We start from the raw sequence: 27,888 nt of genomic DNA on the forward strand, positions 1-27,888 counted from the left end.
CTGTGGTGTAAAGATGGATAAGGACGGACTTTTAGGGGGAACATTTCATTTTAAAAAGTTGCCCAACGGCTTGTTGGACAAAAACAAGGTAATTTGCACAGTTTGCAAAGCCGAATTTAAATTCCACAGAAGTAACACGACTTTAACATATCATCTCAAAGCAAAACACCCAGTCTACACTACAGGAGTGTGGCACTCCTCAGTATATTTCCTCATTCTGGCTTTTTTTCTGTTTGCACTGTGCATATGTGCACCTTAAGCCAATAACATGAATGAATTTCATATACTTTATCTGAGTTTATTCTACATTAATTTGATCATAGTAATATAATATTAGTTATATTATAAAGTAATATTCATTATAAGCTTCAGTCTCAGAAAAATGCATTTAATTTATTGATACATTTATTGATAGATTAATCGCGATTAATCACGATTAATTACAGAAATTTTTGCGATTAATTAGTTAATTTTTTTTAATCGATTGACAGCCCTAATATATATATATATATATATATATATATATATATATATATATATATATATATATATATACACACACATAAAACTTCTGTGATTAACCATTTGTGAAGAAAAAGCAAAGACAGATAGCAGACAAGCTCTCATTGGCTAACTTCAGCAGTGTTAGCAAGTGCCACTGTAATGATACCAGGGCAGAGAATATTAGCCAGCTCATAATTTAGCGTGGTGACTGGAAATATCTTCTGTTCAAGGGTCAGTGTGTGGCACCTAGCCACTGTAGTTGCCCTCTAACCCATTCCTAACATATTAACCAATGACAGTATAAAGAATGGACAGAGAATGAGTGACGTCACCTATAGGTTTCCAGGGCACTGTTCTGAAGCTGAAGATATGCAGCGCTGGCCACCGTTATGTTGGACGCACTGCTTCTTCCACTTCGTGGCTAATCTGATTATTGACAAAGACGTGGATTATCGGCAGACCTGAGGCAGGCCGAATGACTTCTGGGTGCTCTAATAAGCAATCTGTGATGGCACCTATCAATCACATGGTGATGCTGTCATGCATAACTTTAAGCCTTAAAATCATTTGAACGGGTGAGTTAAAAAATAATTCACCCCCTCTAGAGATGCACGGTATACATGGTACCCCGCGGTGCCAAATCGTAACAATTCCTACTATACTAGAAATTCTACACATGGTACTACCGTGGATGACTACACTACCGGTGCCAGTTTCCACTACATCGCTAATTTTGCTCAAAAAACCAAATTCGTCGTTTCAAACTTGTTTCAGTCTAATTCTTACTTCACCAGTATTATGTTAATCATGCACCAAACAACATTATAAGTAATTAAGTATTAGATACATTTAGTGTTTATAACTTAACTCAATGTACAAATACATTGCAGTTTATAAAAATAATAATAGTTAAAAAAAAAGAAAAAAGGCTGCAGTATCTCGATAATACCCGGAGCCGTGATACTTTGTCTGGTATAGTATCGTGGTTACTCAACTCTACCCCCCTCACAGTTGTCAGGAGCGGAAACATTAGCTATAGAGACTAAAACTATTGCAGGTACAGGCTATAAACACATGTTTATTTCTGCTGTGAAGCTGGACATTTTAATATGGGGATTTATGGAGATTGACTCACTTCTGCAGCCTGTCTCTAGCGGCCCCTTGAGGAATTACAGTTTTTAACACTTGGTGTTAACGTTACATTTTACACACACACTAAAGAATAATGAGGTTTAAACTGCAGGTACAGCAGCAAACGGAAGAGGACAGGGTCAGAAAACTGATTAATGTGTTAGTATTCATCAAGAACCATATTCAATAATAAAAAAAGTCACTTTGATATAGTCAGAATTACAGTTTTTGAATAAGAGGTCTACAAAGATGTCAGTGCATTAGCACTTTTTCTGCATGAAGCTGGTCAGTATAACGTTATGTGTCCATTTTATTTATATATTAAATACTTTGACTTAAGTACTAGCCATGTTTCATTCTTAAATAACTTCACTGATATGCAGGGAGCGATACACGCTGATATAAAAGAGGAAAATCTGACAAAAAAAAGAAAAAAATGAGACCGCATGGCAAATAAGCTAGCTCCGGTTACAAACACGAGCCATTTATTACCCGCCTGTCTGAATTTGGTACATTTTATGCCACCTTATTTCATAAATATTCATTCAAATACTTATATTTATCCTTTCAACAACTAGTTAACTTTTCTATCTACCGCGGGAAATTGGCGTATCAGTTGCGTCGTTAGCGTTGCACCACAGTTAACCTAGCTAACTTTAACGTAATATAGTCATTTAGTTAGCTGACTCAAACACGTGCGAAGGTGACAGCGTTGTGTTTAAAACCAAAAACACACCAGAAAACTCGATGCAATATGTAATATGGAAGTTTCACCTCACATGAAAACTCACATTTAATAGAGAGACACGTCTCCTACCTCACACAAGGTGTCAAATCCGACCTTAATGAATCCAACACGAAGGATTGATAGGTAGTGTCTTCCCTCCAATTCTCTTATTGGATAATCAGTGGATTCTGCAACAAGACATTGGTTTACTGAACCTGTCAATCTTTTGTCACCCTCGGACCATTGACTGTACGCAGGCAACCAGACGAACCTCCAAGTTTATAAATAAATAAATAAATAAATAAATAACTATTAGATATATATATATATATATAGATATATATATATATATATATATATAGATATATATATATATATATATATATAATTTAGTTATTTATTTTTTGTTATTTATATGTATACTATATGATAGTACCTCGACCCGAGCAATCTTATTAATAATCTTAAATCAGTCTTGTTGTTATGTATAGAAGTGTTGTATATCTGCATTTGCAAACAACGTGTCAGTGAGCTGTAACTACAGCCCTGGTTGACTCCCCTGAAATAATTATTCATTTAAGCTGACATAATGCGCAAAACCAGGCCCCCTAGATTATAAAATGTAGGTTGTAATCTAATCAATTTGTCTTGCTGAGTCTGTTAAATTCATTTTCTAACATTAAAGGTGGTTATCTTTTGGGAATTGTGTGTATTTTCTGGTATTCAAGGTGAATTATTAATTTTCACTAACATCTATTTTAACATTTATTTTTGATACAAAACAGCCACAACAAAACAGATGATCATGATGAAAAGATGCTTCACCTCATACTTTAAGGTCGGCTCCTGATAGGAACACAGATGCGTCCCTTTGTTATTCTAAACCATTTTTCTCTAATAAGACAGAGGTGGACCAACGTTTTGAAAAGTTCAAAAGCCCACAGAGATTTGGTTATTAGGTCACTGCTCAGACAACAATCATGCAATTAGTCTTAGGCACTTCACATGAACACAAAACAGCTCCCGGAGGTATTGAGGTAATGACTTTGCTCACTCTGAAGGAATAAATTGTTCCAGAGAGAGTCCATTTCCTCTTTTACTTTAACTACTGTTTTTTGAGGATAGTCCAGATGGGATAATGCTGTCAGAAAAACTCTCCTGGAGTCAGCTTGTAAGAACTTCTGGGTAAATAATTAATAACAGTAAAATTGTTATTTTTTTAGATGATGTTTTTCTTTTTATATTACATCAGTCTTAAATGACTTCCATTTTGATCTTGGTGGACAACATGACATGAACAGCAACTAAAAGGCAACTTGATGAGATTTGTGAATAGTTTTAGTTTGTGATGTAATGCCATCTACTGACATATACAGGTAACTGCCACACATATGAGTTGAGCATCCATAATAAAGGTAAACACTGAATACCAGAGACCCAACCAACACTGGAATCTATTGAGCTTGATGGCAGCAATCACAAAATAATATGAGATGTGTCAGTGTGGGAACATACATGCATGTTGTATGTATGTCCTTCTTACATGTGGGAGTAGCAGTCTTTTGCTGAAGGAGCTTTTTAAGGCCTCCACAGTCTCATGCAGGAGGTGAAAGGAGTTGTTCATGATGGATGTCAGATTTGCTAACATCCTCCTCTCCCCCACTTCCTCCATAGAGTCTAGGGGGCAGTCCAGGACAGAGCTGGCTCTCTTGACCAGTTTGTCGAGTCTTTTCCTGTCCCTCTGCTTCCCCCTCTCACTCATGTGGAGACGACTTTGAACTTTCTTGTACAGGACGTCTGTATTGTCTGACCAGTCCAGTTTGTTGTTGAGGTATATACCCAGGTATTTGTACACTTCCACTATCTTGATATCCAATCATTGGATGTTAACCGGTCTGGTCTAAGGTGTCTTCTTTCTGAAGTCAAGCACCAACTCCTTCGTCTTGCTGGCGTTGATGTGAAGGTGGTTGAGATCACACCAGTTTCTGCAGATTACCACATCAGACACATAGTCATGAAGCTTCACACACTGTGGTCTGTTGGTCAGGTGGTTGACAGTGCAGACAGCCAGGTGGTGTTCAACTCCAGCTCCTTCGAGCCTCTCCTTAGCAGTGATGGCTGTACTGTGTTGAAAGCACTTTCAGATTTATAAAATAAACAGACGTCTCAACAAAGAGGAGTTTTGAGGTATTTGTGAACTTGTATTTACGCTCCCTGCATGTAGTTTTTCTCATCAGTGATGTTCCTTTGTGAAGGGCACGTTCCCCCTTACAGTTTCAGGTTCAGCATGCTTGTTCAGCAAACTAAAAGCCATTGACAAAAAAGGTTAAGGCTCCTTAAGATCTCTCCTATGAATGGCACACTGTTGCTATGGACACAGCTCTAATACATAGACCCTGGAGCAACAAAATATATTTTAAATCATTTAAAAATCAATATTGTGGGTGAAGTTATTGATTTGTGTAGTAAGTAGCCATGTAATGAGCAGGATAATGTAGAGAGTGGGTGAACAACCTGCATTAGCCTGTGAGCGAGCTGTTATTTCAGAACAAAGCTTGCTGTGCCAACCTTACATGGTACACACTTACATTTATCTCATGTGCCCTGGGAGGTTTAGTGTCCACATAAAGGCCCTTTTTAATATGTGGGATATGCGTTATGAAAGAGAAAAGCCAAAACACTTGTATTTGCACAGAACTGAAGGCCTTTTGTAGCTCTGGCCATGACTATGTCTACATGAATATAACAGTTTTCCTAATGGACTTAATCAGGATGTTTTAGGTTTTAGGTTTTGAAATTTAATTATTTTTTGCTCTGCAGAATACTTATTCTTACTTTCTTGTTTTTTCTTGAAGTGGAGTCTGCACTGTGAGTGGACTTTTTCTCTTTGTTTTATCCCGACATTGCTCTCAGACCACTCTTTTCTTCAAGATCACATTTTCAGTCACTGACATTTCCATTTAGATTCGAGAACTTGGATACACTAATGAAAATGAACAAGTAAGTAGTTTTATCACAAAAGTTTATGACTATGGTTTGATACTGAAATTAGTCAACTGTGGCTCTGAGAAAGGCTGATATATATATGCACTGATATGAGGTGTTCGAGAGACAAAGGGGTTTAAGACAGCATGACCAACTGTTTGGCTTCTACATAAGTTCGCTTTTTTTTATAGTAAGCAGAATAAAACTCATTAGTTACATAAATTATAATGCTTAGATTTTCATGGAAGAAAACACTAAAAGTGATTTTTCTTGAAGCTCTCTCAGTACTAAATCAAAGACAAAAACGGTGTGCTGTTCACCTGTCGTGTCTGTGACCATGCACCTCTAAAACAAACATGTTTTTTCTGTTATGCTCCTCTCTTCTCTCCCCTCATGATGAAAATAAATGAATTACAATTTGTTTTCTTGATTCTGCTCCACACCTGATCATGTCATCATCCTGTTCATGTTCGCAACTCCTCAATTTGCTTCCAAGTAAACAAGATAAACGTTGTATATAATAAATCTTCATCTTCCCCCTGGCCTATGAAGAGGGACATTTGCTACCTGTTTGTCTTCAGCTGTAATCTAAATCTAAAGAAGAGACATTTGACTCTAACTGACTGACTGATAACATTATGTCTGTTCATGTCAGAGGCACAGATGGGCTCCAAGCTGACACAGTCAATAGCATTACCTGCCATGTCTCATGCAGCATGTTTAAATAAGACCTGAAGGGTTGCTTTTGGCAGTGTGCCATGACATTAAAACATCAGCAAATGATTGACATGTTGGTGAAATTACATGTCAAAATGTAAAACTTGATGACAGCCTCCACCACTAATATTTTGGTTTCATTGAGATTCTTCCTGTCAGGTTAGAAGGTATTCAGGGCTTCTGAGAAAGTGTTACAAGCACTAACATGGGGCTTGTTTATCGGACAGACTTAAAGAAACTTGATATTCAAACAGGCCATCATGCAGCAAGGTGTATCAAAACAAGCTTTGAATTTTCAGGTCAAATGATACTGTCTGACAAACCACAGAAGGCTTAACCTGGTTGCACCAAAGTTCAACTGTCAATAAATGAAATGCTCAAGAGAGAATAGAGTACATGTCTGTGTGATGCTTTTAAGCACCACAGACAAACCATACCATAAACCACTAACTGTTAACAATTCCCAGCAGTTAAATCTGAATTTATCTCTCTCATTTGAATGGTTATCTCTTATGATGGCTCCCAAAGCAGGTGTGATCCATATGTTTAACCCCTCCCCATTACAAGACCCTCTGATTCATTTTGAAGTCCAGAGCCCCCACCTCAGAAGCTTTCCACTCCAACTCCTCTGACATCCACACATCTGTAATATCCTTGGTGAAAATGGTCCAAATTTCTAGCAGAAAGGTCTAGCAGAAACTGGCAATGGTCACTTGTATTAATCTGATGTGACAATCATCAGTGACCTGTCAGTCAGACTGAGTAGTAGGTAATGGTGAGCAAAAGGCCACGTCTGTGGTGGCTAGCAGCCAAAGTTCTGGGAAGATTTCCCATAAGTTTTCTCCCAGTGCCATCAATAGGGCTGGACTTTCTTTTCCGATTTGTCTTCAGTGCTTAAATTTGAAGAGCCAAGGCAACTAAGAAAAGCTTCAACACAACAAAAAGCATAAGAGGAACTTCAATCTTTGTTAAATTGTCTTTTAGTGTTTGAGATATTCTATTTATAAGCAGGTGCTGGTTGAAGGCACTGGCAAAATGCCACAAGGTTCATTTCCTGTCCCTTTGAATTCAAGAGGCATGTGGGAAAAACAGGGATATTTATTTTTTTAAAGCAAACTTTGCTGCATGATTTATTCAGTCCAAAAAGGCTTGACTACTTCAAAACAAATATTTGTCACAGCGTTGCCAACCAGTTCATTCTGACCACTGTAACACTGCATATAGACGGGTACTGAGAGTAAATATATTATGTGCGACATTATGTGGGATGTGTGATATTAACCCACAGTCAGATATAAAAGAGATAAACGTTAAATTATATTAATAAAATTTAACCCTTTTTGTGATTAAGGCATACTCTACATCAACTGTCAAGGTGGTAAGTGCAGTTTGAAGAGGGAACCCTGTGCCAAAACCCACAAACAACTACTATACGCTCTGAGCTCTCTGTGCGTCTTAAGTGATGCGTCACACAAATAGGTGCGGCTTGAGCAGCTAAACTCCTCAATGAGTCCATATTTGACCAATGAAGTGCTCTGTGAAACAAGCCGTCGAGAGCAGCTGCCTAGATTCTGTAACTTTTCTTTTTTTTGTGTGTGGTACATTTAGTAGCTTTAGTGGTAGGAGTTTTTTTCCTTCTGGGGATGGAACAAACATCTATGGCACTTCCTCAGACGGATCATTCCTAAACACGAAACCAACACACAAGCGCCCTAGTGAGTTGTTGATCTGGTACAGCTGTAATTGCCTCGATCTCAAACTGCTGGACAGGAGCTGAGAGCAGGTTACACATAACCAAATATGCGCGTAATTGGAGTGCACTGGCGAGGCTCCCCTTGCACCCAAACCGAGAAAACGTTGTCGTGATGTTTAATACTTCGGGAATTGAGCTCACTCTTAACAAGAACGAGGATATTTCCGAAGTTATCAATGGCACTTTGCAGATTCTGTACAACGTCCTCGTCACTATCAGTCCCACAACCATGTGGAACGAGTCTTGCGGGGAGCAGCTGCTGGATTTCGGGCGCCCGGAAAAGATCATTATTGGGGTAATGTTGGCCATCATCACGGCGGTTACCGTGATGGGAAACACGCTGGTGGTGATCGCGGTATGCGTGGTAAAGAAACTGAGGCAACCTTCAAACTATCTTCTGGTATCTCTAGCAGTGGCGGACCTGTCTGTGGCCATAGTTGTGATGCCGTTTGCGATAGTAACGGACCTCACCGGGGGCAAGTGGCTGTTTGGACAGATGTTCTGCAACATCTTCATCGGCATGGATGTAATGTGCTGCACTGCCTCCATCATGACCCTGTGTGTGATCAGCGTCGATAGGTAAGTTTCCAGACGGAGCAACTAAAGCTGCGTTGATATTGACGCTTATCAATTTACCATGGCACGAAAATTACGCATGCACTGCACTCTGGCTTAAAATGACGCAGAGAAGACGCATATAAGGCCTTTTAAGCTTCTCTAAACCACTTAAGTACACTAGGGGCAGGGATAGATCAAGTGCCAAATGAAGTCATAAACGCATGAAATAATTGTGCGCAAGATAATGGAATTTGGCATTTGGCATCTGTGCGGTTGAAATCACTGAACCAAAAGATTAATACGTGGACTATAATTAATTTATAGCATGTCACTTTCTTCTTTTCTTTTCTTTTCTTTTCTTTTCTCTTTAAATACATAATTTGGAGGTCTACCACCCTGGTGTGTGCATCAACACATCGTTCCAAAATTACCTATGAACATTGGTTCCCAAATGCCTCACTGTGAGTTGCTTTCAATTTCACATTCAAAACTCATTTAGTCACTGCTCATATTGCCAATGCTGATTAGCTCTGGCAATATGAGATTGTCACAAACGCTCTCTGCTCCCACTGTAATCCACAATGAAAGTGTCACTGTTCTGCCTTAGTACCCATAATGCAGACAGAAGCTGAGTACCACAGTGCATTACACCCAGAATTATTTGTTTCCTTCTTGTGAAACACGCACTGAGTACAAGGAACTTAAGTAGCCTGAAGAGCTAATGATATTATGAGAGAAGCACAGATACCATGATGTCATATAGTGTGATTGCTCCCGTCAGCTGTGGTAAAGCTGACAGATGCATGAATGTATTTTTGGCTAGTTGGAATGTAACTACTGTAGATTTGTTGGGTAGAGGCTGAAAAGCTCTTCACGGGGTTAGGTTAGAGGTCACAGAGATCTCATTGATTATTGAAAATGGATGGACAGTGTGTCATTTGTAGGTGATCTGTGGCCACTCACCCCCCAGTCAGGTCATCAGCTGGCCTTTCAGTCAGTATGGAACCAGTTCTGCTACATCCTCATCTCATATTGTGGCCACTGCCATGGATTGTTCATAGAATCTGATTTTTCATGTCTTCCCGTTTCTTGTTGACAGAACTTTCATTTAAATGGGACGTCAGTTTTATTTTCATCCCCACACAAGACGTACACTATCAAGGCTTGTTTTTATCTTTTGGCAGTATCTCTGACATTCACCAACCACTATAACACAAGTCTAATCAGTGCCAGATTAAATGATGTGGGTATCTGGGGCAAAAATTAATAATGAAGACTTACTAAAACTACTTAGGACTTACTACTACTACTTCACAAGAGGAAGTCTCAAGAGTTACTCAATGGATGTACTTTTGCAGTTGGGGGACAAGACATATATTTAAAAAAGAATAATTAAAATTGATGCATCAGAGTGTGAGCTATCGAGACCGTTGCTCTTAAGGTCAAGACAACATTACTTTAAATTACGAATCCTATATTTCCCATACAGCTATTCAATAGTGTCTTTTGTTACAGCCTCACTCCCTGATAAATGTCATTAGAAAGCTGCCTTTCGAGCTAAGGAAGACATTTTTTACTAGAAAAATATCTCTAATCTTTAGAATAAGTAAGTTATCACTGTGACAGGTAAACTGAACATGGTGTGTCTCGTTGGAAGTGATTTTAGTTGCTATTACAATTTAGTTGTGCATGTTCATAGAGAAATATACACTTTTTTAAAGATGCTGACTGAGAATGAAAAAATGTAACAGTGGTTAGACAGAAGAAGAGAGGATGTATTTCCTGTCTCTGCAATAGTGTGAGAAAACAGCAGTGAAGCAGTTTTAATCTTCTCACATTAGAATCTAGATGAGGAGACCGAATACTATTTGCAACTTAATAATAGAGGCAGGCGATATAAATAATATTTTCATTATCATGGTATATACCATGGTATCAACGCATATCATATAATTTTAGTGCTAATAGTAAGTGTTTAGTAACCTATTGGCAGGCTTGAAGAAAATGTTATCTGTCACGTAGCCGAAGTCACATGAAAATAACTGCAGAACACTTTTCAGCTGTATTGATTTTGTGCAGTATGTGCAAATTCTGATTTATGGCTGTGAAAGCCATGCTTATGGATGAGTACCCATTCGTCACCTCCACCCTCTTTAAGTAGAGAATGGCCACTGCAAATTGAAGCCAACACACCACAGCATTGACCCTGTCACAGCAGAGGAGCCTAGTCTGAGCATTGTGAAGTGAATAAACCAGGAGTTATATAAACAAAGGCCCAGGTCTTCTCTTTCACAAGATATTCTGACATGCACTTTCAACAGAGGCTTTCATGCCCACTTCCCTAAAAAGTTACTATCTCTTTTGGCTTCAATCAGTTTTACCTTCACTGAGAGTAATATGTTGTATGTTCAATAATTCAAATATGAATGATTTATTCACAACAGTGGGGAGAGAGGGTAGGTCTTTTCTGTACTTGCTCAGATGTCTAAGAAAAGATAGTGCTATGAAGGAGGCTAGTTAAATTAGCAGTAAATCAAACAGAGCCTGAGTTGACTATCAGTTAACTTGTGGTTGATGGATGGGATGTCGACAGATATATCAAATAATTGCAATAAAGTAAACATTTCAACCAAGGGTCAGATTAACAACAATAAAGTCGAGGTGTTATCACACCCATAAGCTTCTCCATGGGATTCAAGGCGTCATGCTTGCTAGGGCCTTTAGATGACAGCAGGATTAGCCATCAGCCATCACATCCTTTCTGTCAAGCGGTGTGTTATTGATGAGCCAACTTCACAAGCAGCTTCCACATTGACCTGCTTTCCACATCTGATGATATTTTTGTGAGGTTGGCGTCTAACTTTGTCCCAGGAGAAACAGCACTTGCTGTGGTGCAGCTGGGGAACATCCACTCACAGCAAATACAGATGACTTGACCTACAGTAGCTGATGTATCCTCAGGTAATGTGATGTGACACTTAAGCTCCGATCTCTCAGGCACTCTTCACTTCGAACTTGTCGGCCACCTCACTGAAATGTAGAGGGTTGGGCATCTCCAGTTAGGCCAGTGCATTCAGATCAAAGATAGTTCATGTTTATAAAAGACTCCTAAATTGGAGCAGAAAGTTGTTTGGGTACTAAATCGGATTTTACACTGACTTGCTAAATCCTGCGATCACATTCAGTTTACAGAGAGCACATTTAGAGGTTTGAAAAGTCACACGATACACATTTATTTTTACAAGCCACAACAACTTTTGGAGAATTGAGAAGACAAACCACACTCATATTTAAAAAGGAAACAATATTTATAATAAAATACATCATTGTCCAAGTCTTGTAAACAAGCACTTCTTCTAGAGCAAAACTGCTGTCAGTGAAAATATGTCAGTGCACCATGGAATAAAAATGCTGGGAGAAGGCATTTGGCAAGTTAATCATTGATATGTGCTGCTTGTAGTATTAACCACAGCTCAGTTTACATCATGTTTGACTGTCTGTTTGACTTTTATTACAAAGCACATGAAGCGGGAGACAAATTGTCTGCTGATCATGTGATCAGGTGTGTGTGGGAATGGACTCAAAGGGAGCTGAGAATAGAAAATCAAAGGAAGGAGAGCAAAACTATGGCAATGGCTAAAGCACACAGAGCTATCTGAAAAGGAAACAAGAATGATTCATGACACCTCATGGCCAGTATTCATTCAAAATGTAAATGACTCATATTTAATTGTCGAATGGCATAAACCCTGCTTGTTATGACCAAATATTCCCTGCACCCACCTCCCACGAGACATATTTTGCTTAGATATCATTACATCATTGTATCAGATAATGCAGGTAAATGATAACAGATAGTGAAGCACCTTCTGGTCAGCTGAAGTGTAATTATCATGCACCCCATTCTTATATTTGTACCCTTGTCCTTCCCTGGAAGGATTCTCCTTTTTTGCAAATAGCTAAAGAGAAATTAGTGTTCAGTGTACACAGATGGCGGATCGTTTGAGCTCAGGAGTTCAGGGGAGGCAGACCCTCACCTGACATCATGGAAAAAAATAATATATATATGATAAATAAATTAAAGGTCTACAGACATGTCAGTAGCTCTGTGAGGTAAAAGCAGTGGTTTGATTTAATGCTAACGTCAGGATGCTAAAATGTTCCGAATGACAAAGTAACATGCTGATGTTTAGCAGGTTGTTCACCTTTTTAGTTTATTATGTTAGCATGCTATGGCCCTGAGCCTGTGGTTTTTACTCGTAAAATGTAGTTTGTTTGTTTTTTTAGTTTTTTTTTACTTTATCTACTCTCCCTTGTAGATTTGTGAAAACATTTAGAGGGACAGTCCAGTATAACAAAGACAGATGCAGGACCAGCCTCATAATTCATAGTAGAGAAAAAAATATTTGAAACTGCGACATGTGTTGAAATGGCACAGGGGCAAATGGACTGTGATTTGATTTATTTTGTTGATTTATTGGTTGTCTCTGCAGGGAGCCACTTAAATCAGAATTGCCTGTCTAACTAATCAGTGAGCTCTTGAACCAGATCCAGCTATGCATTATATTTGAATAGTAGCAGTGATATTGATAGATCAAAGACTGAAATGAAAATATTAAGTCAAAGTGCTTTCACAAATGAAAATTAGATTAGGTAGGGGATTGTTTTGGGCTGATGACACCCTGTTTCTTTTTTACTGATTGATGTTTTGAAGGAGTTTTATGAATCTAGGGTTGATTAAAATGGTTAAAAACTTCCTGAAAAGCTGAAATGAACAATTTTCATGTCAGCAATTGTGTTGCACTTTTCCGTGAAATTTAACGCAGAGGCTGGTAGATTAGTAACCAGTACACAGATAGAGACCTGAGTTTTATTTTGCTATTCCCAGCTTGCCACCATGTTTACCCAACAATCTTTGGTGGAAGGAAGAGGAAAAGGGCAAAGTGCTGAGTGCTGACTTTAGTGTGACATAAATCATACATATTTGTTTGGCATTACAAAGGAGGGGGGCATTATTCATCAAGATTAAACAAAGGGCCAGCAAGCATTTACCAGGCAGTGAAAAAATGGGTTTCCTGTTGATGCAGGTATACACAATCACACACACATCATGCTGTGGATTGCAGATAATATGTTTTGATCATTCAGCACATTGCTGCTGCTGCAAACTAACTATGCAACTCCAGTTTTGGTATTTGGTTCCTCCATGAACATGTTGTTTATACGTGCCATCAATATGGCCAGTATGAACGATCCAATAAACAGTTACTGACAAAACAAAAACCTTTTTAAACCAGAAACCAATCTTGTGCATCCATGTGTATATATTTTTAGAGTATATAGTGTAAGGCTGCTAAAGGGAACAGCTAAACTCTTACAATAAGATCATTCTAAATGATCCAAAAATATTATATGACGTAAATGTTCATTGGATGTAGTTCAGCATGACATTATTTTGGCTGAAATTCCTTGTGATCTCATCAGGTAGATGACATGATGAGACACTTGCATGTTGGTCAGTTTGTTAAGTGAGGAAAACACAGACACCAACACAATCCAGTTATGTCTACATTTTCCCTTCAAAGATGCTTCACATTGGTGTACAGCACTGTATTTTGAGTAGGTGGGAAACCTAAATTATTATTAAGTAGAAAGTGAGAGGCATTCAGTTTGCCAGTATCGGTTGAGTATATGGGTGTGTCTGTGTCTGTGAGGATGTACAAAGAGAATTAACCCATAATCCTATATGCAAGTCCAAAGTTGAAAATGATGTTCATCCAGATGAGGCAACAATGTTGGTACCAATTTTCATGGTAGTCTATCCAATAGGTGATGAGAGATTTCAGTCAAAACTAGAACTGTGAACACCACACAGTGGAAAAAAGGTAGAGTCATCAAATTGTGTGCACACTTTGTCACTGACTTTTGTGGTTAGTGGTTTGTTTTGTGAGGAAGTCTGCAAGGGCGTAGGACAGCATGCACAATATATACTAAAGAACCAAGTGTCGAGGACTCAACTCAAGCTCAGTACTCAATTTACTATATTGTATGTGAATGTGGAGCCAATAATCTGGAACAGAAGGATAATTTTAGCATCACGTAATCTACCTTAAACTCTCTGATGAATGATTGCGTGTACTGAAGCTGTTTAGAATTATAGACCTTCATTTATTTTCTTCATATCAAACCCATGTGTAGCTGTGTAGTGTTGTTGTTAAGATTGTTAGATCCCATCATTATGTGTACTGCTCTGATAACACAACAGTGACCTTTCTTTCACTCGATTAGTTATTTGTGTAGTATTACCTTGTTGTCACAGCTGTGTTTGCTCACCTATAATGTTATTATTGTATCTATCTTTCAAATTAGCCTGCGTGAAGATGAATCCCAGAAATGTACAAATGTGATAGCGTGTATTTAGATGTGCTTTGCCAGGAGAAAGAGACACAATAACTTAGAATGGCTGTCGTCCTCTCACTGCTTGTAGGCAAAATAGACAGCAGTAAAATTGCCCTTGTAACAGATATTCCTGTCATCAGTCATAGTTTTGTCCAGTTAGTGCACATTGTGCTCAGACAGGAACATAGATTCCATTTCCATGTCTTGTGTATCTTGCGTTCTGATCTTGTCATTTGGTGCATAATCAAATTAGATTTGATGAATTTTGAAAAATATTCATATCAGTCTTGCTGATGTAACATATGTCCAACATGGCTGAATATACAGTACTACCTTTGTGCATTTCTCTCATTTGTTTGATCTAAATGTTTCTTTATTGAATAATACTTAATTGATTGATTTATAGGTTACATATTTTCCATAAAACATTTCTGATCTGTCAAATCATAGACTCCACTATACCTCTGAAGGTGTACTGTGGTATCTGGCAAGATATTAAGTAACGTATAAGTCAACACCTTGAACTCGTTGTGTTCCTCAAACCATTCATCAAGTATTTTTGCTTTGTGTGAGGGTGCATGATCCTGCTATTCTTTGAACAAGTGGGTGTATGTACATAGTCTGAAACAATGCTTAGGTAGGTGGTATGTCTCAACTAGGTGAATGGCAGGACCCACGATTTCCCAACAGAACATTGCCCAAAGCATCACAATGCCACCACCACCGCTTGTTTTGACCTTGGTGCATCCTGGTGCCATGCGTTCCCCAGATAAGCGATGGACACACATTCAGCCATCGACATGATGTGAAAAAAAAACATGATTATTCAGATCAGGCCACCTTCTTCCTTTGCTCCGTGGTCCATTTCTGATGTTGCTGGTGCTTTTCGACATTGGATGGGTCAGCATGACTGGTCTGCAGTTAGGCAGCCTTAAATGCAACAAATTACATTGTACTGTGTGTTCTTACACCTTTCTGTCAAGACCAGCATGAACCTTTTCAGCAATCACACAATGAGCCTTCGTCGCCTATGACCCTGTCGCTGGCTCATTGTAAAATTCTTGTTATCTAAGCTTGTTGTCTTCGAATAATTTTAGGGAGTATCTTAGTCTGTTTTGGGGAATAATGACATTTACAACATTTTGAAATATGGAAGAAGTTTACTGTAGTTTAGGATTGGCTGAAGTATGTATTTAATTATAATGGAACTGTGTGTAGTATACATGAATTGTACAGGTTTGTTGATTTTGGTCTGTATTTGCATGATTGTTGTTGTGTTCTTAATAAATATATCTGTTTATAGGTATACAGGGGTCAGTAGCCTTCTTTTGCCAGTTTTTCAATATTTGTGATATTTCCATGTCCCAAAAATGAAAGGTCAGAAAGACAATACAAAAAGAAAAAAAAATAGCACTGGCCAGTATTTTCCTTTATATAACACCGTAATGACTGAGGAACAAGTTGCATACAACTCCTCCCCACAAAATGATGACATATAATGGGCCACACAGCTACTTGGCCAAATTGGAAGAAAGTGAGTCGGCTGAAAAGATGAGCTGTCTGTGGTATCCTTGGTAACTAAAATTGTTCAACATTTTTTTTCTAAAAGGTCATAAGTAAAACAGGAGAGAGTGGAGAATTAGATTTCTAACCCACTTCTGAGGCTTCCTCTAAGCTCATTTAGTTTTAGAGGTGTCCTTTGAGAGACTGAGTGCACTCTGTGATAGAACCAAAGGGAAGGTGACAAAGATGGAGGGGCTTTTTCACACTCACTCTCTCACATTGTCATGACAGGAAAAATAGGGGAATTGTAGTGGAATTGCTGACTTCCACTAAGGCTTCAGCAGAATAAAGACTCTTTCTAAGCATATCCCACTACATGCATGTACATATTTTCTGGGGTCTATAGAAGCTTTGTAGCTGCATCATAAGTCTGGTCACCATGGCTGCCACTATAATGGAAGTCCATTAAGCATATGACAGGGCTGATTAAAAAGTTGTTTATTCTTATGGACTTAATTACCTTTTTTCCTCCGAGAGAACTGTTGGTTAAGAGAGGGTGGGAAGGGATTGGAATGTTTGTTATTGTTTGTTGTGTTCATCATGTATTGTTTATTGAAAACGACCAAAATACAATAAATAAAGTTTTGAAAAAAAAAAGTTGTTTGTGTGTCAGGCCATTAAAATTAAGGTAGTGTAGAAACATAGCAGACTATATTCAAAGGGAACAAAAACATAATAATACTTATTTCCAGGTGATTATACACTAAGCAAAATATTGTATATAATATTATATTTCACGTCTGCCCACAAAATCGTACACACTGAACCTTCAACCAAAGATTTAAACCCCAGGCATAATCCCAGTCTTTGTCAAAAACATTCTTGCAATGTGCATTGTATATTATGGAAGATATAGTAGAGGGTGACATAGTGGATGATTCTGTCTAAAGCAGTTTTTGCACACGATCACAAATCCATCTCATGCTAGGAAACCTTCTAGTAATGGGATCAGTGTAGCCACACAACACTGTTGTTCGATGTATAATACACTGACAGATCAAGAGATATGTGTAACTGCCTTCAAAGCATCTTGAGTACTAAAAGAGCTGTGAGAAGCTCTCTGAGGCTTCCATTTTCTGAAAGAAGGGGTCGAAACACAAGTGAAAGCTCAGGGCCAGATGATGTTCTCAGAGTCTGCTGGGACATGAAGTCCAAAGAGTGAGCTGATACAAGAAGAGAGCAATGTTAAATAATGTGTGTGATGGGACACTGTACAGATAAAGGCAAGATGTCAGTGGTGGGTTTGTAATGGAGCAGTGACCGCTGTGTTAACCAAAGACAGCAGTCAGCAGTAGCAGCATCAGAAACTGTAGCAGTAACATGGTGAAGGTTATATGGTTTGTGGTGTTTTCACCTTGTCGAGTATAAGAGCTACTAGCCTGTGAAAAGTTAAGTTGATTGTTGCCCTTTCAAAATAGCAGACGAAAATTGGTAGTGACAAGAAGTTTGATATATGCAGCCGGTGTGTATCTTTATTCATCTCCAAACCTTAAGCAAGAAGTTTTACTTAGAAACTATCCCCAGATGCCTGTAAGCTCAGTTTAGCATAAGGACAGGAGGAAACAGCCAGTGTGTCTTGGTCATCCTCTGCCTGTTTACCAGCATCAAACCAAACTGTAAAAACAAAATATTGTAGTTTTACAGGGGTAAAATGCCAGATTATTGAATGGTGCAATAACTTCCTTGAGTCTCCACTGGAACAACAACAAGACTCCAGAATTACTCTGGGTGTTAATTAATATATTAATTGATATAACATGTTAAATTTGAAGGTGCTGGTAGATGTTCCTTTATAGAAAACAGTAGATTTGTGCTGATGTCTGTTCATGTTGTGATGATCTGAACCACAGTGGCATTAGTCAAAGGTGTATAAAATATTCAGCTGGGGGTGCAATGCATGCTTTTGCACCCTTGTTGAACATCATATCTACATATAAATAGTAGTAGTGGTGGAGCATGTGTCCCACCAGCTTAAATGGATGTGATGTCACTGCTGAGAGATGTACATTCATATTGCCCAGTATGCTCAGCTAAACATTTTGAATTCAATATTTAATCAACAGTCAGTGTCAATTCATTGCTTTGTGTCTCGTATCAGTACAGATTTATAAATAAATCTTGTCTTGTCAAGACATAATAATTGTCCTGTGAATTCTGTGAACCTATGAGGAGTGCCATTACAACAATATATTGTATTTGTTGTCTGGACTGGTCCCCACAGAGGCTCCTGCTAAAAAAAGTGTGAATTTAATTTTGTGCATACACATATGAACACACGTTCATGTGTTATACTGTATGGATCTTTTCTGAGGTGCAGTCTCTGAACACCACTGCCTGTTGGCGATTATAAAACGCATTAAATAGATACAGAGTCACAACACACAGTCCTGGAAGTGCCTAGTAAGCGACGAAGACCAAGAGACATACTGCCCAGCTATCGTTTGGTTAACAAGACGAGACAGACGACAGGGAGATGCCCTGCTGGCACATCAACTTCACATTACTGTTATTTACTGACATCTAAGTAGGAGACGAGACTGATTGCTGTTCCCATAATTCACTCTCATGATGTTTTTTCTTTTTTTGTAACTGGAGCATAGTTCTGCGTCACTAAAAGTCAAAAGAGTCACATGAGATTTACGCTGTGAATGCCTCCTTTAAAGGACCCAAAAATGTATTCCATCGTTCCTATTTGATTATTGTGTCTTAATCCTCACTCTCATGGCAGGCTTGCCAAATCTCCTATCTATTAACTCTGTTTTTCCCGAGTGTGATTGGATGACAAATTTAAGGAACTAGTTTATTTTAACAGTTAAGTTATCTTGCTGTTTTCAATTCTGAGGAATCACTTTTAACAGTGATTGTAAAATACTCGACTCATCTGTGTTTAAACTGAATGAATCTACATTTTGTTGCTGAGGTTATGTGTATGTTTTCAGCTGCTATATCTTTTCTATTCTATAACCCTATTCTCTACTAAACTGTCTATTTTATAGAGCCTATGGAGTATTTGTTTTGTTGTCCAAGGACAGACCAGCTCTGACAGCTGGGTACACGCAGACTGTTGGAAGGGGAAGCCACTATCACTGTAGCTCTAATAGCTGCCCATCATTGCTATTGCTGTGACACACAATGATTCTGTAAATAACTCACCATTTAGCTTGCAACTGAAGCATAGTCAACGGTATCAAGCCAAACATGATGTTTTAGGTTAGTCAGGGTGCTGTCTGTGGGGGATTAGAAACAGGAATTATTTCCCACAGTGTTCAGAGATCCTGAATCATGCTAAGGATGGTAGATTATTTTTGTCAGACATGCTCATTAAGGTAATTTAGTATTTTAGTGTCTCGCAATACAGCCTAGTACGTAGAAGAATATATATACAGTATATCTGATCACAAATTGTCACTTGATTCTAAATTTGTGGTTGTCACACCATGTGTGTCAGTTTCTCTCTGTATACTATACGATCGCTTTCGGCTTTTGGATTGTTTTGTAACAAAGCTGCCAGGCTTCAGACAAAAAAGAGCACCTGATTAATTTTAAGGTGTTAGCTACATGTTCTGTTATGATGTGAAAGGGAAGTGAAATTATTTTTTCTTTACAGTCATGTCACCCCATTGCCATGATACTGAAGTTACTTAAATAAATAGCACCTAGGGGTGTGTAAGGACATACTGGTAAGACGTAATATGTGTTTTTGTAATTTGGGTAAACTCTGACCAACATTGGTTTTACTTAGTGTTAGATAAGTCCTCATCTATTTTTGACCTCTTAACTTTCTGGAAAATATTTATTTTGTCTTAGGTGACAATTCCCAAGCACCTTCTTCTATGTGCAGGCTACAATATGTACCAACAGTTATTCATAGACTGCTTGACACCAGTCTGATCTAAAATGGCAGTCCTGTGGCTGGAGGTAACAGACAAATCTCAGGAAAGAAGTACGTCTGCCTAGGGATGACTTAGTTTGTCTTATGTAAGAGACTTAATGTTTTTTTGTTTTGATGTTTTTAAAAAAAATAGAAAATAATATTGCTGATATTTCACTCATTCATCCTAACCTTACAGAAGTCAAAACAAAGAACAAGACAAGACAGAACCTTTTGTTTGAACTAAGAAGAGTGAGGCTGAATTTTGTGTAACAGATGGGATTGCTCCTTTGCTTCTTTGTAGAGGAGAAAATTGCAGCTTTGCTCATGTTTTTCAGTGTGCTCTGAGAGAAGGAGCTCAATTTCTGTCTTACAGAGGTTCCTCAAATAGAATATGAGAAACAGAGATTTCCTTGAGGACTGTGGTTTCTGTCTGATGTGGGAGAAATCCCAGAACTCTCACTGGGCAGATCTGGTGCTCTCAGAGTAAATATGATGATAATTTTGTTGAAATAAAAATATTGTTGTTTTCATTTACACTAAAAAGAAGTTTTGCGGAGTGGTCGGTAGCAGAGTGGGTTAAGCCATTTACTGCGTGTCATTTACCCTCTCTCTGCCCCCTGCTTCCTGTCTGTCTTCAGCTGTCCTATCATTAAAGCCATAAAAGGCCAAAAAGATAATCTTAAAAAAAAGAAGTTTTGCAGCTATCCAGCTATCTGATATTCCTGATCTGATATTGCACTGTGGTCTCACTGAAGTCTCATTCACTGTAAGAAATTTTTTCCTAAAATGCGCAGCATGTTACTTTTTCACATGCTCATTTTGATTTGCCCCCAAGTGTAAGGGCATACAAGTTTAAAATTCAGAAATGAGATGAATAAGTGAGGATTCTCCAGGGGAATGTTTCAGACGGTCAGACTTCCTTCCCATCCTCCTACTTTCTTTTTAGAAGGACCACTTCTAAATTTGCCATTCCTCTGCCCAAACCTGCAGCTTGGTAAATATTTCACTATGTATGCCCTCTCAGATATAAAAGGTTCGAGAGGTGCTCTTAAAGATGACTGATGACTGCTCACCAGGGCCAGTCACGGTGTTTCGGTGCAGAAAATAGTTACTATGCATGGCTGGGAGCCTAGTGGAAGTAATGGAATTACTCCATTAGCTCAAGCACACTGTTTGTCTGTGGCTTGGTAATCCCCAAAGACTGCCACGGCTGTGAATATATCTATTATTATCTATATATATATATTATATATATATATATATATATATATATATATATATAATATATATAGACCAACCTGTGCACTGCCTGGATTGACTACAAGAAAGCCGACTCAATGCCCACACATGGACACTGGAACTGTACAGTCTGGAACTGTATAAGATCAACAGGAACCAAGGACCTTCATCCAGAACTCAATGGAAATGTGGAGACAACCCTAAGCCAGTTCAAAGCCCATTGCCCAGTCAACATCACGTGCGGCATACTAACCCCCTCAGTCAGATCATCACGAGAGCAGGTACGGGTACGATTCCGTGTGGGCAACAATCAGCCACCTGCTCTACATGGATGACATCAAGCTGTATGCCAGGAACGAGCGAGAAATAGACTCACTGATCCACACCACCAGGATTTACACGATGACATAGGGATGTCATTCGGATTGGACAAGTGTGGCCGGATGGTCTCAAAGAGAGGCAGATGATCTGGACTGAGGGGATTAACCTCCAGAGGCAACATAGGTGATATCCAAGACAGCTACAGTACCTTGGCATCCCACAGGCTAATGGAAACCATGAAGAGGCCACCAGGGAGTCAACCACAGCCAAATACCTCCAGAGAGTAAGGCAGGTCCTAAAAATTGTCAGTTGAATGGTAGAACAAAGTCCAGCCTTAACATGTACGCACTACCAGTCATCAGATACCCCGCTGGCATCATAAACTGCCAAAGGAGGAGATAGAAGCCCAGATATCAAGACTAGAAGCTCCTCACCATGCATGGAGGGTTCCACCCCAGTCCAGCACCCTGAGACTATACACTAAGCGGAAGAGGGAGGCCGAGGGCTAGTGAGTGTCAAGGCCAGGTCCAGGATGAAACATTGAAAATATGAGAATACATCAGAAAGATGGCCCCGAAGGATGAAATGCTAAGTGAATGTCTCAGGCAGCAGAACCCTGATGGGGTGCAGAGGAGGAGGAACAGACAACCTGGAGGGACAAAGCCCTACATGGCATGTACCACGTCAGATAGAGGAAGTGGCTTATATCAAGAAATCCTACCAGTGGCTGGATATGCAGGACTGACAGACAGCACAGAGGCACTAATCATGGCAGCACAAGAACAGGCCATAAGCACAAGACCTAGAGGCCAGGATCTACCAGAGTAGACCAGACCCAAGATGCAGACTGTGTAAAGAAGGCCCTGAGACAGTCCCAGCACATAGTAGCAGGGTGGAGGCTACAACCAAGTGGCTGGGATAGTATACAGGAACATCTGCAACCAGTATGGAATAGAAGTACCTAAAAAATCCCGATGGGCCATACCACAGAAGGTGGCTAAGAACAACAGGGCCAAGGTTCTGTGGGACTTCAGCTTCCACACTGACAAACATGTCCTGGCTAACCAACCCGACATAGTGGTGGTGGACAAGAGACAGAAGAGGGTAGTGGTGATAGATGTGGCGATCCCAGCTGGCCACTCAGGAGAAGAAGGAACATGAGAAACTTGAGAAGTATCAGTTGAAAGAGCAGCTGGAACGGATGTGGAAGGTCAAGGGTTGTGTGGTCCCCGTGGTAGTGGGGGCACTTGGGGCAGTAACCCCCAAACTGGGAGGGTGGCTCAGCAAATCCCGAAACAAATCTGAAGCCTCAGTCCAGAAGAGTGCAGTCCTAGGAACTCAAGATACTGCGCAGACCCTCAAACTCCCAGGCCTCTGAGGACCCGGCTTGAGGATTACACAGATACCACCCCGCTGGGGTGAGATGAGATAGAATATATATATATATTATATATATATATATATATATATATATCTATCTATATATATATATATATATATATAATCTCCTTATCTCCTAATATTCAGTCTCATATATTTTTGCATTTGAATCTAATTGTTTATTGCAGATACCATGCAGAAAAATAATAAAGCTGCTATAATAAATACTTTATATTTTAAGAAAGGATCAAATTACTGGTGTCACCATGGGTTCTTATGGGTTAATGTGAGAGGTGTTGCTTGAAGTAAAGTAACCCGATTTTGCAATTTCTTTCAGCTCTACTGAGACTTGTTTTGGTTTCTTTAATGTTAGTGTTTAGATTAACTTCCCAAGCTATCATTAGCGTAGCTTTCAGTCTCACCAGGCAGCTGTTTTCGGCTAAAAAGCTCTAAAAATCCACCGAGCACTGTTTGTGGAGAACAGTGAGTGGATATTGGACAGACACAAATCTATCATTCAAATGTTGCTCTGTATTTGTTGGGTGTGTAAAACAAGCAACTTTTTACCATATTAAATAGAAAAGTGATGATATGTTAATGCTGTGTTTATAACTTGTTGCTGCTGCCCCTATTGACCCAAAAATTATTGCAGTTTGACAAATTCTTTACTGATTTATGTTATGTTACATTGCATTATTCACATATCGCACATATTTTCATGTGTTTACTTGGTACAGTTTAATCTCTGTATGTCAAAATGCATTAGATGAAACCAACTGGAGGTCTGCATCAGTTGCTGTTGATGTTTGCATCAGTTCAGCCAGTTAAAATACATGCACAAAGCTGTGTAATGAAGTGTTAAAATGCTATCTTATCCAACCTGGCAGTTTGTCTGCACAAGGATGGTGAGAGGATTTTATATATCGTCTGAAAACAGCTCTGCCTTTTTAAGGGCCAAAGATGAGTCATAGTTTTGTGGAGAACTGCCCTCCGCCACCCCCCTCACCAACACACACAAATATCTCCACAAATAAGCAGCACAGCCAACCTCCTCATTATAGAATAATGCATTGAGTGAGGAGTGTTGCATTACTGTGTTTTCATTATGTATTCCAAAGAATTCCCACAACATGGTGTGTACCCATCTGAGGATCTGTCTTGTATCTATTTGACATTGCTCATCTGGATGTGTTCAGTCCCTCCTGTAAAGCTTAAGTTTTACATTTTAAGTGAGGGTTGAAAGGTATGCAGAACAGTTGTTGGAGAGGTTGTTGTAGTAGTGGCTACATAAGATCAGTGAGCACAAGGGATCACAAGGGAGGTCACTGTAATAATGTGTTACACCTTTAAATGGAAGTCACTTTCTCTGTTTTGTGATTTTTCAGGAACAAAATTAACTTCCAGCAAAGTGACAAAAATGACTTTATTTTTGACTGATATGAAGCATGTGTATTTGACTTTTGTTCCATTTCTGTTGCTCATGATCTAAACTGCCACCCGTCCACATGAGCTGCAACTGGCAACAAAATAATGACACCTGTATCTGATGAATGATAGCTGTTTCACTTGCTGTCATAGCAACACAGTTAGGAGTTGTACCTGAAGTCACGTGCCTCAGGTGCCTGTCAAATTCTAAATGCGATGACTATGCAGTTTTATAAAGCTGGCTCAAAAACATTAGAGCTCTAATGTTGCACTGTGTGTTGCACTGTGTGTTGTCAGTTGTTAAGTTGCCAATTAACTTGTGATGAACTAAAAACTTGGATTAGTTCTACTTTGCATTTCCAAAATGGAGTGGATTTCAGAGGGGTTTTTTTTGGCATTAAGTATGTTTGACAACCAAGTTTTAATGCCTGTCCTTCAATCTGATTTTAGCAGAACATTAAGAACAAATTCCAAACACTCCCATGCGACTTGTATCAAGCCTAAAACTTAGAAACTTTACACTTTAAACTTCATAACTTTATAAACATTAAGACTGATGTGTAATGATATAGCAGCACTTTCAGATCAGACATGGTTTCTGTAAATTCAGCATGTAAAAACAGTTAACAAAGTAAGGCTGACTGAGCTGAATTTCATGTCCACATTGCTGTTTGCATCCCTGGTGAATGAGGAGGCAAATTGGCCAGTGCTCCCTAAAGCTTTTTATCTTGATTAACAATAGAGCAGAGTGTCAAATTAAGTTTCATTAATGACACATTTGTTGCTGATAAAGGCTGTGGGTATTCAGCCAAAACACGTTGAGATTTATCATTTTGTGAGAATAGTGTCTATTTTCCCTTTTTCATACAAATTCAAGCCTTTCACACCTCATTTTATTTTTCTGACACCTCCAGCTGCTATTTGAACTGTCTGTTTGATTGACAGCTTCCTCTTTACTTGCTAAGCTCTTCAAAAGCCAAAGAAAAGCAGCTAAAGGCCTTCCAGGGAAATAACAGTGTATGACCTTTCATTGAAATGTCTATCTTTGAAATGTGTGGACATGTATTTGATGCTACTACTGTACACTGTTTCATCTCAGTGGTGATTGACATTATATGTGAGTGAATAATCAGTCTAGTTTTTGATATGATAAAGTTTCTGTGCTGACAAGGTTTTACAAATATCAAGGCAACTTCAGCTGCCTTTAGTCGCATGTTGAAGAGCTACTTGGAAGTGAGTACTGATACTTTTTTGTCATCTTTCCTTGCAGATATCTGGGGATCACACGGCCCCTCACCTACCCAGCACGGCAGAACGGTCAGCTGATGGCAAAGATGATATTGGGAGTGTGGCTGGTGTCGGCTTCGATCACCCTGCCACCTTTCTGTGGCTGGGCCAAAAACGTCCACACTGCCGGTGTGTGCCTCATTAGCCAAGACTTTGGCTACACCATCTATTCCACAGCTGTAGCCTTCTACATCCCTATGCTGGTCATGCTGGTCATGTACTACAAGATCTTTAGGGCCGCTCGCAAGAGTGGCGCCAAGCACCGCTTCACTGACCTTGCACGCCGTGAGCGCCTTGAAACAGTGGCTAATGAAACACTGAGAATGCAAGGCCTTAAGCCGCCCGGTGTGGCAGAGGAGTGTGCAGCCTTGTCCCGCCTGTTGAATCGTGAACGCAGAAATATCTCCATCTTCAAGCGGGAGCAGAAAGCAGCAACAACACTGGGGGTGATCGTGGGGGTCTTTGCTGTGTGCTGGCTGCCATTTTTCATCCTGTCCACTGCCAGGCCCTTTATTTGTGGAGTTGAGTGTAGCTGTGTGCCCATCTGGCTGGAGCGAACGCTGCTCTGGTTAGGCTACGCCAACTCTCTAATGAACCCCTTCATTTACGCCTTCTTCAACCGAGACCTGCGATCCACTTATCGTGACCTTCTCCGCTGTCGTTATCGCAACATCAACCGCCGACTGTCTGCTGTGGGCGTGCATGAGGCTCTTAAGGTTTAAAGAACGGTACTTCGGCAGCTTATACTGACTCCCCAAAACTGGGCTATGGTGGTCCTGTGCTTGTACACTTGGTGCTTAAACAGCGACGTGTGCACAGCAGTCCTGTAGATAAGACAAAGACTGACAGAATGGGAGTCACTGTTGGTGCCTCTATAGCCCCTCTGCAAAGGCAGGAAGACCGCACGATCACTTCAGTGTGTGTGTGACTCTGTCATTCTATTTTGGGAAAGAAAATCATAGAGCGTGTTTGATGGGCTATTCCAGTTGACACATGGCTTTTGTGCATATGCCACAATTCCGTCCAGGTTCTGGATTTATGGTAGGATAATGTAGTGACAAAGGAAATGACACGTAAACACAATCAATCATCACAGGGCTTTCAAATGAAACAGAAAGCAAATAAATTTCTGTATATGAACAAAATTGATGTTTGATAGGGTAAAACATCTGCTTTTCACAGTGTCATTTGCATCTGAGCACATCCCAGATTCATTTCACACTGAAAGTGGAACTCGTGGAGGTGTTTTGTGCCAGATTTAAATTTTATTTATACCTCTTATAGATGCTGATGATTTGATCCTCTCCCTATATTTAATAGCAGCAACTTAAATATTTCACACAAATGTGGTAATGCCGAGGGGATGGAGATGGGTGGAAAATGCATTTAAAATACATTCATGAAATCTCAGTGTATTTTGCTATAAAAAGAAACTGAAAGTAGTTTGTTTTGTCTCTGTATGAAACATATTTGTCTCACATGCCACTTTGAATTATAGGTATAGTGAATGACATCTTGTGTTTCCATGTTTCACCCACATGTTAGCACACTCTTGAATTGAAAATGAACTCAATATTGTCTGTCTATGTCTATCTAACTCATGATACTGTGGTCTTTTTTAGTTTGCCTTCATCGGTTTCACTCCACATTTACACAAACCTGTTGAATTGTGCAGTCTCATTTTAACAATTCATTTTGTTAATTGTTAAATCTTGAAACTGTGTCATATCAATTGAGCTGTGTGTCCTTTTCTACCTCGATTTTTGATTTTTGACTGTACATTTACTCCAAACAGATGTACCACTGTCTTGCATCATTTTGTAATTAACTGCTATTTTATATTGTGTGAGATCGATCTGTCTATAACTGGACTGTGATTTGCTCTGTCTGACTACTTTCAGAAAGAAGCTGAGGAAGTGGCAAAGCATTTCATCACTTTGTAAATAAAGAAACACTTGTTTAAACATCATTTTGGCATATGTTGGTAACCTCGGATGATATATGTACGTTCATGCATACAAAACT

The 27,888-nt window shown here is 39.3% G+C and overlaps 2 protein-coding genes across 5 annotated transcripts in view; one reads left to right on the forward strand and one right to left on the reverse strand.

Annotated features, from left to right (window-relative positions):
• piwil2 (piwi-like RNA-mediated gene silencing 2) overlaps positions 1-2,577 on the reverse strand; it is a 19,971-nt gene extending 17,394 nt beyond the window's left edge. The window contains exons 1-2 of one of the 4 annotated variants that reach the window (XM_027278450.1): positions 2,453-2,531; positions 837-930 (exon numbers count right to left, since the gene is read on the reverse strand). The gene's annotated coding sequence lies outside the window, so the exon portion shown is untranslated. Of the gene's footprint in view, positions 1-836; positions 931-2,426 lie in introns of all 4 variants that reach the window. The other 3 variants (XM_027278451.1, XM_010750505.3, XM_010750506.3) reach the window with 3 other exon arrangements.
• Positions 2,578-7,602: 5,025 nt separating this feature from the next.
• On the forward strand, positions 7,603-27,815 carry htr7c (5-hydroxytryptamine (serotonin) receptor 7c). Its single transcript, XM_010750508.3, has 2 exons — positions 7,603-8,396; positions 25,847-27,815. The coding sequence occupies exons 1-2, from the start codon at positions 7,930-7,932 to the stop codon at positions 26,583-26,585; spliced, it is 1,206 nt and encodes a 401-aa protein (XP_010748810.1). The 5' UTR covers positions 7,603-7,929; the 3' UTR covers positions 26,586-27,815.
• Positions 27,816-27,888: the final 73 nt, after the last annotated feature.

The sequence above is a fragment of the Larimichthys crocea genome, chromosome III (assembly GCF_000972845.2).
Source record: "Larimichthys crocea isolate SSNF chromosome III, L_crocea_2.0, whole genome shotgun sequence".
In the NCBI taxonomy this organism is placed as follows: Eukaryota; Metazoa; Chordata; class Actinopteri; family Sciaenidae; genus Larimichthys; species Larimichthys crocea.